We start from the raw sequence: 13,618 nt of genomic DNA, 5'->3' as shown, positions 1-13,618 counted from the left end.
AGTTCTTGTTCTTCTTCTAGTTGCTGTATTCATACAACCCCTTTTCTCCGGTTCGGTGTTATTTTGTAAGTGTTAACATTTATAATAAAGTTTTATAAAGGAAAATTAGTAGTTGGGTTACGACTCAGCCTTCTTACTCCAACCCAAGTACCAACTTTACGTGACACTAGCCGCCGCGGTACATCTCACGAACGCACGCTAGTGGGGATATCGCTGGGCAACGAAGGGAAGAATCCGTGCGATCAATCACCTCATCTGTATGCGATTAATATCGTTGTATTCCAACAAGATGTAATGAAAACTATTCTTGTTCATTCATGAATCTTGTAGAGTAGTGTTTATTAATATCAATGTATTACATAATAACACAAGAACTTTCGAAATTTTAACTCAACGTGTAAATGACGAGGGTGATGCACTTATGACCTTGGAGAGGAAGGTCATAGAAATGTGTTTTCATTGTGGAGAATTTTATGAAATAGACAAAGTGATGGGTGTTGTTCGACTGTGTTCGCGGGAAGACGCGTCTGCGATGTGACTCGTCAACGAGAGTCGTAAATTCTCGTCTCGATTAATATCGACATCACGAACCAGTCGATTCCCTACTTCGATTGCGACGATAGGGAAGTTTTAATAGAATCTAACACAGGGTTTTACAATTTAAATATAACTGTATATTTCATAAAGAACACCTTCGAAGACTGAATGTGCGGATGAGTGTCCAGTGTAAGTGGAACGGTGTCGTTTTTCTGTGTATCTTATGCGGAGAGCTGAGAACAAGTGAAGTATAGATGATGCATGTAGGAAGGATGAAAACTTGAGATGGGTGTGCCTAAAACATGGGACAAACGTCAATTCGTAAATTACAATCTTCGGTGAAGAAGTAACAGCAACGATCATCGCTCCTAACTGGTTGAAAAAGCAGGTAGAAAATGAGAACTGATCGCCCCCAAACTGAAGGTCACTCGAGGGTACGCTCCATACCGACATCCCGCGTGTCCCAACGCTCAATTGTTATTGTTTCGACCACTCGCGGAGAGATCGCGAGGAAACACGCCAACGGGAGTCGTAAATTCCCGTTACGATTAGATAATCGACGCCACGAAATGGTCAATCCCCTATTTCGATTAGGATAATAGAGGTGGTTAATTGAATATTACACTGATGTAACTAGTTGTAAATGACAGTTTATTCCAACAACTTTGTGAAGATAGTTACGCTGGTGCGTATGTATAAGATAAGTGAGTGACTGATCTTCGGGTGTAAACCTGGTTGAAGGAATGTTGACTGTTTGAAGGATGGAAAATCAGTGAGGTTCGGTGATGATGCTGTGGCGGAAGAAAGCTAAGGATGGGTGTGTCTAGCGCACGGGACCATCGGATTTGTTGGTGACGATTTTGGCTAAGAGAGTGAGGGAAATAGGCTTCGTTGTTAATTGGTTATTTACTATGGTGGTGGGTGAGGAAGGATGTTAACCGCCCTTGAGGTAAAGTCGCTAGTGGGAGGCCTCATACGTGAGAAAAGGCAACTTTCCCGTGTCAACCCGTGGTGGACAATAAACTTTAGGAAACAATGCAGCGAAGGAATATCTATTCGGTCTGAAGGACTTTGACTAGGAAATTCCTGAGATTTATGGAGGGTACTTGAAACTATTGAGGGTACGCAGTAAGGATTCGAAGACATCTGGCTGCCATCTTGCCCGCGGTGTGTGGCCTGGTGTAGGTAAAGTGTTGCCCGACGCAACAGTTATCGTTAATAAAATCAAATAATATAGTAGGAATAAGAGACTCGACGTATGGTAGAAATAAGGGAAACACTAAACCTTATGGCAGGTAGATGAAATCATTGGTAATACAGACTAATTTTCAACACGGCAGTGACGGCTCCTTGGGGATTATTCCTGGTCCGAGTGAATTTGTTAAGGAAAGCGTGGGCGGAGAAATTAAACTGGAAAAAGGTATACGGCATCTTTAGAAAATTAGAAACGGCTATTCTCGAAAGGTTGTTGTGGATGAAGAAATGGACGAGTGTGTAATGACTGGGTTGCGATACGGAACAAGTGTCACAGAAATTATTCTTTTCCATCTATATATCGCATCTATTGATGTATATTAGTTTTTATATTCAGAATAGAGTTTAATAATTTTTCTATAGTACATAAATATACTACGTATTTGAATAATGCAAAGATAACTTATTAAGTTTTGGAAAGAGACGATACAATAACTTTATGTTTACTCAATGAAAGTTAATTATAATTCCACTTGAAACTCAATCAAAAGATTAATTAAGCTCTGTATGAAACAATATTCAAATATTTAAACTGTTCTTAACCGAACTCCCATCTTAACAGACTGGCACGCTAAGTTTTACCTCATTCACCACTTAGTAAAATAGTAATAAAACACCAAATTATATTAAGTACACTGTAAGATAAAGGGATTGAAGCGGTTAAAATTCTTTCCTTAGGACTTAGACAGGAGTTCAAACAAGAAATTTCAAATTAGTCAAGTGTGAAACTTTTAATCGAAAACAAAACCGTGATCAAAGAACTATTCCAGTGCAATTTATCGCGATAAATGTCCTCGTCTGAGTTACCGTTGAGATCGAGGGCATCAAGGATCTTGTCGAACTATTAAATCGGATCTGTGAAACTTTAAATTGTGTCAGACCGTCTTAGCAAAGTGTCTCCTAACACGATTCGTCGCTGCTGCTCGTCAGATCTTGTTTCTGGTTTAATTAAAGGTCATAAAATGATAAGCTGGATAATCTATTGACATGGAGAAGCAACCGATTGGTAATTGCAGTCAAATCGATCGAGCCCTCCAATGAGGATGATTTACTATGAGTGCCGTGAGAAAGAACGTGGGTAGCTTACGCTTGCAATTAGTTACATTTATACGTACACTTTTTTTTGGATCGATTTGGCTGGAGCTTAAGCATCAGTGAGTCTTATAATGAAAAATGAGAAAATAGTTTCGTTACAGCCTCATATACAATAATTCGCAAAGTGTTCTTATATTTATCATAAAAACCGAGAATATTCGAACACAGCATACAAACATCTTCATGAATTTTTTTATGAATACATGTGTAAATTCTATAGAATTTAGAACATCAACCGATGGTTTGACTTTCCCTGTGTTTACTGGGAGTCGGTCGAACAATATAAATAGAGAAGGACGGGGACTTAGGATAGAGAATAAAACAGGATTTCAAGAAGCGAAGATTGAACAAAGAAAAAGAAAAGCAAGTTAAAAGCTAGAAGGAGAAAGAGAAGAAAAATTAGAAGCGAAGAGTTTTGAGGAGATACGGAAGAGGACTTAGAAAATCGACTCTTGAGTTTTCACGAATCGATCGCCTGGTTTCCAAAATATTACACCATTACATATGTATATCTACTTAAACTTTCAAACCAATCTAAAAATGTACGTGTCACATAAAAATATGATATAGATAAATACTGTAGATTTAAAACATAATGTGATTTTGTACTACATTTATCTGAGTTGTACATCACTTCTGCAACTTTTATGTAATTTTTAACGTTATTAACTCAGAAGGAAGGAATATCGCAATATCTCAAATAATAAGACAAACAAGCTAAAAACAGTCTTCTTTTATCGTATAAATGAGGAATATAGTAGGAAAGAAATATCGATTTCTCTCTTGACGTAAGAGAAAACATCTTTTAGAACTGAATGCACAGTGAGCTTTACCGAGATATTTTATTATTAGCTAAGTTTGAGCATAAGACACCACGTATCTGTTGTGGTTTAGAAAATCCCACGAGGAAGGCATATAACGTATACTTGCTGTACTTGCACTTCAGTTCAACACTAAACCTACCACTGCTGATCAAATTGACCGTTTTCAAATTTCTACACAAATTTAACCATATTTAAACGTTATCATATCGCTTCATAATTTACGACTTTTCATAAAACATGCATACGATTATTATATTTTTAATAGTTGTAATATAATATTTTTCGGTATTTATTTCTAGTTTGCTTTTTTCTTTTGTAAGAAAAAATTGTATTCTGTCCTACCTACCGCGGGCGGTCAATTTGACCGGTCGATCAAATATTTTATTTACTTTTAAAATAAATGCAATCAGTACAAAGAAAAGGCTATCTCTAGATCAGATTACAAACAAAGTCAGTAATAGCAAATAATAACAACTGTTACGCCAATAATCTAATTATAAACCATAATCCATTCCTCGATCAAAATGGCCACCAGGTGTCAAAACATATTAACTCAGGCCCATAATAATCCTAAGGAGCCGCCACAAAATTCAGCATTTTTTACGGTCAATTGTTACAAACATTTTAAAAGTCGAAAAGTTTCTTAGGGTTATTGCTCATTCCGATAAAACACGGGTCTTTCCCACGTTCAACGGTCAATTCCACCCTCGAGCAACCGTTGATGGAGAACGACCAGCACCCATAAATATTTTCGTATAAATATCGCCGTCACAAACCATATTATTACTTGCTATAGTCCTTTCGACCAGAATACATCTCAGTTTGTTAATCAATCAGTCGACATCTAAACTTGTTTTTTCTAAAACTCAGGCAGAAAGCATCGCAGAGCGTTTTGTGTAAAGTTGTTGTAAAAGAAAAAATAAAGCATATATAATTTGACAATAATTTTGCATTCCGTACATGGTATTATTCTGTGATAAATATTTACCTTGGAACTATCAAGACTTTTCAAAAAATACATTATTAAGAAGAATAACGGACATAGAAGAAGACTGTTCAGTGCGCGATGAACAAGAAACTACAGCAACAGAAAGCAGCATGGAAACACATGAAAAGCTATTTACAACCGAATCATAGTTGAATATTATAAATAAGCGTTCACGTCCAGGGCAAAAAGGAAAGAAATTATAGTCGACAGCAGAGAGTGAGATTGATGTAGAGTACCAAAGTATCAAAACTAGACCCGATGGGACAGTTTGGAGAGAAATAGATGCAAATCCCAAACCTGGCAGGATATCAGCCCATAATATTTTCAGGGATATGCTAAACGGCATATAATGAAAGCACAAGTAAAGACGGCATTTTATCTTATCATTGATCACCGTATAAGGAATATAATAAAATGTACGGAAGAAGAAGCATTTAGAGTATTGGGGACTAGATGGGAGCTAGATACAACAAAACTAAATGCATTTATTGATCTGCTATATGGCCGCGGTGCATATCAGGCAAAGAATTTAGATGTCTCATATTTTTGGAATAAAATTTGGGGACCTGTATTTTTTTCAAAAACAATGGCAGGAATGACTGCTGAAATTACGAGGATTATGCGATTTGATAAGAAGAGAGAAGGAAGCCAATATTTACGAACCAATAAATTTGCAATGGTATCTACAGTATGAGACTGATTTATAGAGAATTCACAAAATTGTTATGAACCTGGTACATGCATTATTGATGTATAAAGAATCGCGAGGAAAAACCATGCAATAAAACTATCAACAAGCTCAGATTCATTACCACAAAAAGCTTGTCAAGTAAAATATTATAAAGGTTACAAAACTATGAAAATCTGTCCAAGATGCGGGAAATATGAATGCAACAAATGTACATTTGATAATAAGATAATTTGTAAAAAGTGCAGTGAAGATGAATAAGCTATATCTCTATGTAAATAAAAGTGTAATTTTATTTAAGTCTATAATTGAAGTTAAACAAAAGTAAATTTGGACGAAATTTTCTGAAAATTCATCATTTTACATACATTCAGTTGTAAATTGACCATTATCTAAGTTAAATCATAAAAACTATTACTTTTTTAATCACCGATCATTTTAACTGGATATGGTAGAAATAGGTGTACACGAAATATCGGTGGGTTTAGTTTTTTTTTTAATTTATTTATTTACATTTTACAATTTATCCAGTAGGACATTTGGTAAAATATTATAGCTTGGTGATATAGTAATATAACACGTGGATGGCTACCCCCAGTGGGATACCATCTTCGAATTTGATTGATTTATTTCTTTAATCATCTCAGATAATACGTGTTTGTTAGGTTATGTCCTTTGTGAGATCTGTTGAGTGTTTTTATGGGTGGGATTAGTGTTAGTGATGAAAAGAACTAAAGGGAACTTTGCGAAGTCTAAAGTGGACTGTGAATATTGTTGGTAATTTTTGGCTTCAAATCGCTTTCCAAACATTGCTCTGGATAACAATTTTTCCAAGGCACAATATAAGTGATAATGGCCACGGAATAGTATCGTGTAGCATATATACATAGTAGATACATAAATACAGTAGAAGTATATAGAACTATATATGTATTAGGTTGTCCGAAAAGTTTCTTTCGTTTCATAAGGTGATTTCTGCTATTATATTCGTGCATAATTCGATAAACTAATATAAAACAAAAAACATTGTGCGTCTATTATTATGGTAGTATCGTAGAAGGAAGGGCCTGTGGTGGCACTCGATAGTAAATACCACCACTTGACACTAACTAGTGTCGGGCGACGGCAGCTTAATCTTCAGTTGCCTATTTCTTAACAACGCATATTAAAAAAACCCTCTGACAACAGGCTACATCCCCCCAGAAGCTTTCCTATACCTAGACGAAAAAAACTACCTCCAGGACCAAAACAATATTCCAATAATTTATCACATAAAAAGAAAAATAGGGATCAAAACCATACTCTACGAAGAAAACATAAATGGACAGACCGCAGACACCAGATGGAGATACAACATGGAAAACCATTAAACCGACAGAACTCAATTCTGACACCGCATAACACAGGTGTAAACTGTAAATATTGTAAATTTTGTAAATAAACCTATTTGACATCCCCCTCCCCCGCCCCTCCCACTCATCCCGCCCCTCCCCAAAATTACACAGCGCCCAAAAAGCAGACTACCGAAGCATCCTGTTTTGCGACCAAATTTTCAGGACAGAAAAAAATAAAAAGATTCATAAAAAAGCTCCGCTCCCCAGCGGCTCAAACCCAAAAATTGTATTATACACGAAAAATGTAAAGCGCCGACACATAATACAGCATGGCTACATCGTACCGCCGCGTATCGGTACCTTTGCCTAACATATCATTACAGAAATTCACCGTTTATTGTGAATATGTACTTCAAACTGTATCTTGGACTAAATAAACAATAAACAAAAAAAAAAAGTGTCGGGCGATGGCATCGCAGTGGTTAGCGCCTTAGATTGCGAACGTTTCGGGGCCCGGGTTCGAATCCCGGCAACTGGAGTCCGATTTTTCTTCCACGATACAAAAATAAAAGAGAAGCGGCCGTACCCAGCAGCGACATCTACAAGCGCTAAGCGCAGCCTAAATTTCCACTATATTACATTATTATATATATACATATATATATGTATATACTTCAATACTTAATTTATTTAATAAAAATATTTTATATCGAGTAAAGTAGTATTGAAATCAGTGAAAGAGAACATGATTAAGTAATGGAGCTGTTTATATATAATTAGCTGTTTCGCTAAATTACGAGATAATGAAGGGATAGCTTACATAAGTGATTATGTTTAATGACCTGCTAATGATTATTTTCTTTCTTTATTCTTAAATAAGTTATATAAGCTAGCAAACTCTTTCTTTACGAATAAATTTTATGTGTACTTCATTCACAAAATACAACTTTTCTCGAAATCGCCATTTTTAGAATAAAAGTCTTGGAGAAAATTTACCGAATAACACACAAAGCCCAATTTTTTAAATCGCGCAATCTCTTATAAATTAAACATTACACATTCTTGAATTTTTCTAAACTCAAATGTATTTATTATATCAAAGGCATTCAACTGTAAATGTTCTTGAAATTAATTACTACAATTCCGACGATGATACAATTTCTTTCCAAAATATAATCGCAACAGAAAAAACTAAAGTAAACAGAATTAGAACTCTAAACCGAGAAAAACGCTTACATTAACCTACATACAAACTTATCCCAAATTTCCCCACGTACTTACTAATTACCCCAACGCTTCCAAAAGCTAATCTGATTAAACAAAAAAGTAAAATAGAGTGGACAATTTTACGCAACTTATACGAAACATTCTAAATTGCAAAGATATGACCCCAAAGTCTTGAAAATCTTTCTTTCTAAAATTTAAACTTTTGTATCCTGAAAGTTTCGCTGTATACTTTAAAGCGGCAATTTCATTAGTGTAGTATCATGAATCAAGTACCTACGTAGAATGACATCAAATATTTTTAACGATATCTATAAGAAGATACTGTGTAGAGTTTCATAATGTATTAAAGTAGATAGAAATATAGTAGATATTTCCGTAGAATTTCGTATACATATGTATACATTTATGCTACGATAATAAAAACTATTTATACAGAGTGTCCCAGATATTTTCCGCAAGAAGAAAAATAAAAAAAACTGTCATATAAACATAAACTTATAAATACTTTATTATTGTAAATGCTTTATGAAAAATGTATAACTTTAGATTGCTGATTCTATAATAAAGATAATAGTAAAACATAATAATCGAGATAAATTTCTGATGTTGGAATTGACATTCGCCGTGCATTTGGAACTCCTAAAACGGCTCAATTTGTTTACCATACTGACGACTGATTATATTACCATTTACAGACACGGAGAATCCGAAAGTTTCGACGTGCCCGACGTCCTTTGAAGTGCGGCTAAGCCCCAGCGAGCGAAATCGCTTAATATTCTGGCAGGAGCCAACATTCACCGACAACGTCGCCGTCGAGCGGGTCTACAAAACGAGGGTGAGCAAACGACGTCGAATTCGGCCGGGTAATCCGCGCTGTCTCCGTTTCCGACCGCTCCACCCGCCCCCTCTGGACAGTCGGAAATTTCTGCTCGCGTTTGATCTTGAGAAGATGACGCCTCGCGACGACCCCTTCCTTTATATCCGATTTTATTTCTTCCTTTATTTCCGCGTGGAAAACGCCCCTTTTTACCCCCTTTTCGCATTCCTCGCCGCGAGGGGATAAGGTTCCCATCCTCCTTCCTCCTTCTTTCTTTCTTCTTCTTCGTTCCTTTTCTTTCTACCAGACACTTCTTCTCCTGCGAACAGTTTATTAAAACTTCTTCCCTTAACGATCAAACTTACCAATCTCGCGGTTATCTGCGGTCTCGTCATTAATTACCTCGCTGTGTCTCGAAGACGCGGACCCGGTAAAAAGAGGAAGAATAGTGGAAATTCTTGGGTGATCAACTTTTTTCTACTCTCCTTTTCGTTCTTTTCCTTTTATCTATCTTTCTTCTTCATTTGTTTACTCGTTTATCTAATTCTTCTTTTTTATTCCATCACAAAGTGTTCCATTCTGTTTTATTTAGCTTATCATTCGAAATCGTTCGTTAGATAAAATTCTTGGTTCTTTATAAAATTTTAATTTTTACTTCTTGTCGAATCTACGCATGAAAGATAGCGTAATAATCTACTATTTTCGCTACACGTAACCACGCGCTGGTACGGTGAAACTGAAATTAATGCCAGCGCTATTTCTTATGGCAAGTTATAAGCTTCGATAATTACCATTTAATTTTACTACAAAAATTTAAAGCGCAAAATAAGAGATGACATTATTTATAGAATGACCTATAAAAAGCAATCATTAATGATATTTGTGACTTCCTGTTTCATCCTTATGTGAAAGATTTGTTTGACGCAATAAAACTTGTTTTCTCGATAGAAACAAAAGCCAGATTGAGACATAAAAGTTTCGAGGATCGAACGGCGCTTAACTTTTCCTTATTTCCTTTTCTTTTTCTTCTTCTCCCCCTTCTTTCCTTTCTCTTTCTCTTCTTTTTTAATTTCTGTTTGTCTATCCGTTTGTCTCTTCTATTTTTCTGTTGAACTTGTACTTTGGCGGGGGTTGTACACTTTACTTTGGTGAATCGAGTGGATAGTGAAGTTAGAACAGAAAGTTTGAGGTCAATGATAATTAGCTACGGTTGGATTTCGAACACTCGTCAAGCAGGCGAACGACATCGCGACCGTTGCGTTATAACGCGATAACGTGTTCGCGAATTGGCTGGACGGGCGATAATTGACCCAGCCGTAATTGGAGGGCTTCCTCCTACGCGGCTAATAAACGCGACGCGACGTTCCGGTGTGCACCGACAAATTGCTAAGTTGCGTCGATTAAAGTGGGCTTCGAGTAAAAAGAAAGGGTACTAGGATAGGGATTAAAAAAGGGAATATTGGCGAAGAGAGAAAAGTGCGTGTAACGAGAGTAACGAGGAAGACACGCAAAAAGGTAGAAAATAATGGCAAATGAAGATACCTATGGGGTTTTAAAGTGTTAAATTTCAGTCGATTTTATTGATATTAGACTGAAAATGTTTACGTATTTCTGGGAAATTTGACTTTTGCTTTGCAAACGTAGGCGTTTCGTCGTCGGATTAGTTGGAATATAATACTACGCCTTATGTGGTTTGTTATATACTAATTATTATATGAGGACAACATGAGAAAAACATTCATAATAAACCCATTTTTAATTCACGAACTTTCATGTAACTTGGTGACTACAAGAAAGTTTTAATCCTATCAGAAACAACTTGATAGGTTTGAAGATATAATCCTTTCGAAAATAGACGATAAATCCATACGATGATAGAAAACGATAGGAAAGAAACAAATAATATTAATATAATTGTCATGTTAATTGATTAATGTTGACAATATTTTTACGTATTCAAGAGGGTTACAAAGTCAAATATAAAGATAGATGGGTTAAGAAATTCTTATTTTCCAAATTCTTAAACTTTTCTAAAAATCCATTCAGCTGCCAACAAATTTTTAACATTACAATCTTCAGCATTTTCTAAAATACCAATTCACTACGCAAAGAAATGGAAATAAATAAAAATATCAGTCAAAACAAACATGAGAAACGAAAAGAACAGAAGAGAAGGATCGAATGAATGGAAGAACTGGGTGGAGGGCACGAGTTAATCGACGCAACGCGATTCAATCGTCGAAAGGGGGTGGGTATCGTCTGAGAATTCATTGAGGATTCTATCGAACATTGGCCGTGGTGTCTGGGAATGCGGAGTTATCGAACGATAAACGAAACTCGTCGCACGTCTGCCGCTTTAGATAATAATTCGAAGTGCTCACGGTATCACGGCGGCCGTTCTGTATTTCAATCCCCAAAGCGGGGCGAGTTTCAACACGCGAGGGCGGTTGCTATCGAAAGTTAACTCGCGTATATTCCCACGCAGAAACCCGGACAACTGATGTACCCCGGCATTCACAACGTGCGCTACATCGCTTCCGATGCAGCCGGAAATCGAGCCGAATGCCATTTCTCGATACACGTACGAGGTAAATTTATGTAATGTGAGAGAACGACGCGCCCGGTTGAGCAATCGATGATATCGAACTACGACGACCTCCGCCGAATATTTTCGCCTGGTAAATTGGAGGGTGGACAGAGAACGTCCTGTTAGCTGGACGCGATGATTGCCTGTTATATACGATCACTGCGCTGAGCGGAGGATCCTGGTTTATGGTTTGTTAGGAGGCTGAACGAAGATTCGCTCGCATGCGCGTTTGCAGGGCAAGTTGTTCCTATTAGCAGATAACATGCGGATGTTCATGCATTTAAAGGGATTTTAAAAGTGTAAAAATGTTCAAAATTTATATTTACAATGTTCATGCAAATATAAAAAATAAGAAACATATGAGAAATGGTATATAATTATATTTGATAATAATATATAAAAAATAATCTGTATAAATTATATAAATTTCTATTCAGGTTCCATTTCTTTAAATATGAATTTGTACAAATATCCGCAACCTAATTATCTCTTTAAAGCAGTGATCGTTTTAGAATTTTAGATCTGATAAATCCTTTGACAGTTTTTATGAAAAATGGAATTTCTTATTCCAAGACTAACAGAATTTAATGTAAAATAATGATAAGAGAAATTTACGTGAATGACTGGAAAAAAAATAATTCAGTTGAGATAGATTCGAACACCATTTTTAAGAAAAAGACAGTACTTTTAGGATTTTTATTTCCCATGAATTATAAATCTATATCATCTTTTAAGACAATAATTACAAGTACTAATCAGGATAATCTTTCCATTGGCTTTAAAAAAACATGAAGACTGTTAGAACGTAAGTACCAAAGTGTAACTTTAGTAATAAAATAATAATTAGTAGAAACAGAAAAGTAATCACTAAGGTGTAACTTCAGACATGAAATAGTAATTGTTAGAAACGTAGAAATACCTGTAAAAGTTATACGTTTCTTGGTCGAAGCCCTCTTTCCACACAATTTATCAGATAAGATCTATCTTAATCGACTTCACCTAATTACATCAGTTTAATGGATTCAATGAAGGCGATTCTCATAAAATTTCCGTGTAGACCAATCGCCTAATCGAGGAATCGCCATGATAAGAAAAAGAATTATACTTTCGTCGGAGGCTCGGGGAAATTTCATCGTCGATAACATCGATTGCGCACGATAGAGGACGATTAATCGAACTTATCTGGTGTCCCGTACATTTTCAGAATCCGAGCATCGTCGAGATTCCGAGGTGAGCTAAAAAGGGATCGTTTGCCAAGTTTTCGTACGAGCGGAATAGTTTTCTGATACGATAAAATGGCTAGTCCCTTCTTTCATCAGAAACATAACTTTATTTTTTTCATTTCGTAGCACTTTCAGCAATCCTCATTTTCTTTAGCTTTAGTGCTCTGAAAGTTTCACTGCTGCATGTTGTCGCTCGTTATTTGGTAACATTACAATTATAATTCCTTAATTTAATTATTTAATTTTTTTATTGACAGTTATAAAGAATAACTTAGAGAATCGTTTAATTTTATTTATTATTTATTTTTTGAAAATATTTTGTTTATTTTCGTTCTTTAGCGACTGTCAAAAGTGTAAAGTTACAAGCGTGTATTTATTGAAAGTTTGATACCGAAAACGTTGTATATATATACAAGTATAAACAAATTCCGTGAACATAGGTGTGAACATTAATCCCGAAAAAGAATAATTCTAAAAAAGTGTTTGTTTTATCTCATTTTGAGTAATAAAAAACTACAGACAAACGTGGCATAGGATATTGTAACTTACGTACTGCCAACTCTAACAAATAAAATGGATTGTCTATATTTATTTCGGGATTAATTTACAAACCTACATTGTTTGAATTTTTCTGGTTTATTTATACAAGTACTAAACGCCTGTAAATTATTCAGCTTTTTTAAAATCCCTCTGTATATGGATCAAGTTTGAAATCGTTTTCATTAGAAAAATTATTAAATTTGCAATGCTGTCTAAAATTTTCTAATTTTTAAGCTAAAATTTTTGTTTATTCTTTGTTTATTCTTTCAAACGCCAGATAAAGCATATTCTGGCCTACATTAACATTGCATGGCAATTTTATCTAACTCTCTAAAAAAAAACAAATTTCTGCTTTAGATTTAAAATGTCCAAAAAATGCACGTAACTACGTGTTCCACTTTCGCGAAAAATTGTAAACTTATTCGTGAAAAAAAATGCTCGAGGTGGATGCACGAATGCACGAATCTTCGCGAGAGAAGACATAAATTCGTTAGCGTTGCATAA

The 13,618-nt window shown here is 35.5% G+C and overlaps 1 protein-coding gene across 1 annotated transcript in view; it reads left to right on the top strand.

Annotated features, from left to right (window-relative positions):
- Positions 1-13,618, top strand: part of LOC117216183 (fibrillin-1-like) — an 87,642-nt gene that overhangs the window by 39,621 nt on the left and 34,403 nt on the right. Inside the window, exons 16-18 of the mRNA XM_033462732.1 lie at positions 8,643-8,782; positions 11,250-11,352; positions 12,556-12,581. Coding sequence (XP_033318623.1) covers positions 8,643-8,782; positions 11,250-11,352; positions 12,556-12,581 — 269 coding nt within the window. The remainder of the gene's footprint in view (positions 1-8,642; positions 8,783-11,249; positions 11,353-12,555; positions 12,582-13,618) is intronic.

Source organism: Bombus bifarius, unplaced genomic scaffold, assembly GCF_011952205.1.
Source record: "Bombus bifarius isolate JDL3187 unplaced genomic scaffold, Bbif_JDL3187 scf7180000010252, whole genome shotgun sequence".
NCBI classification, from domain to species: Eukaryota; Metazoa; Arthropoda; class Insecta; order Hymenoptera; family Apidae; genus Bombus; species Bombus bifarius.
The sequence above is the reverse complement of the archived record's forward strand: the minus strand, read 5'-3'. Positions and strand labels throughout refer to the sequence as shown.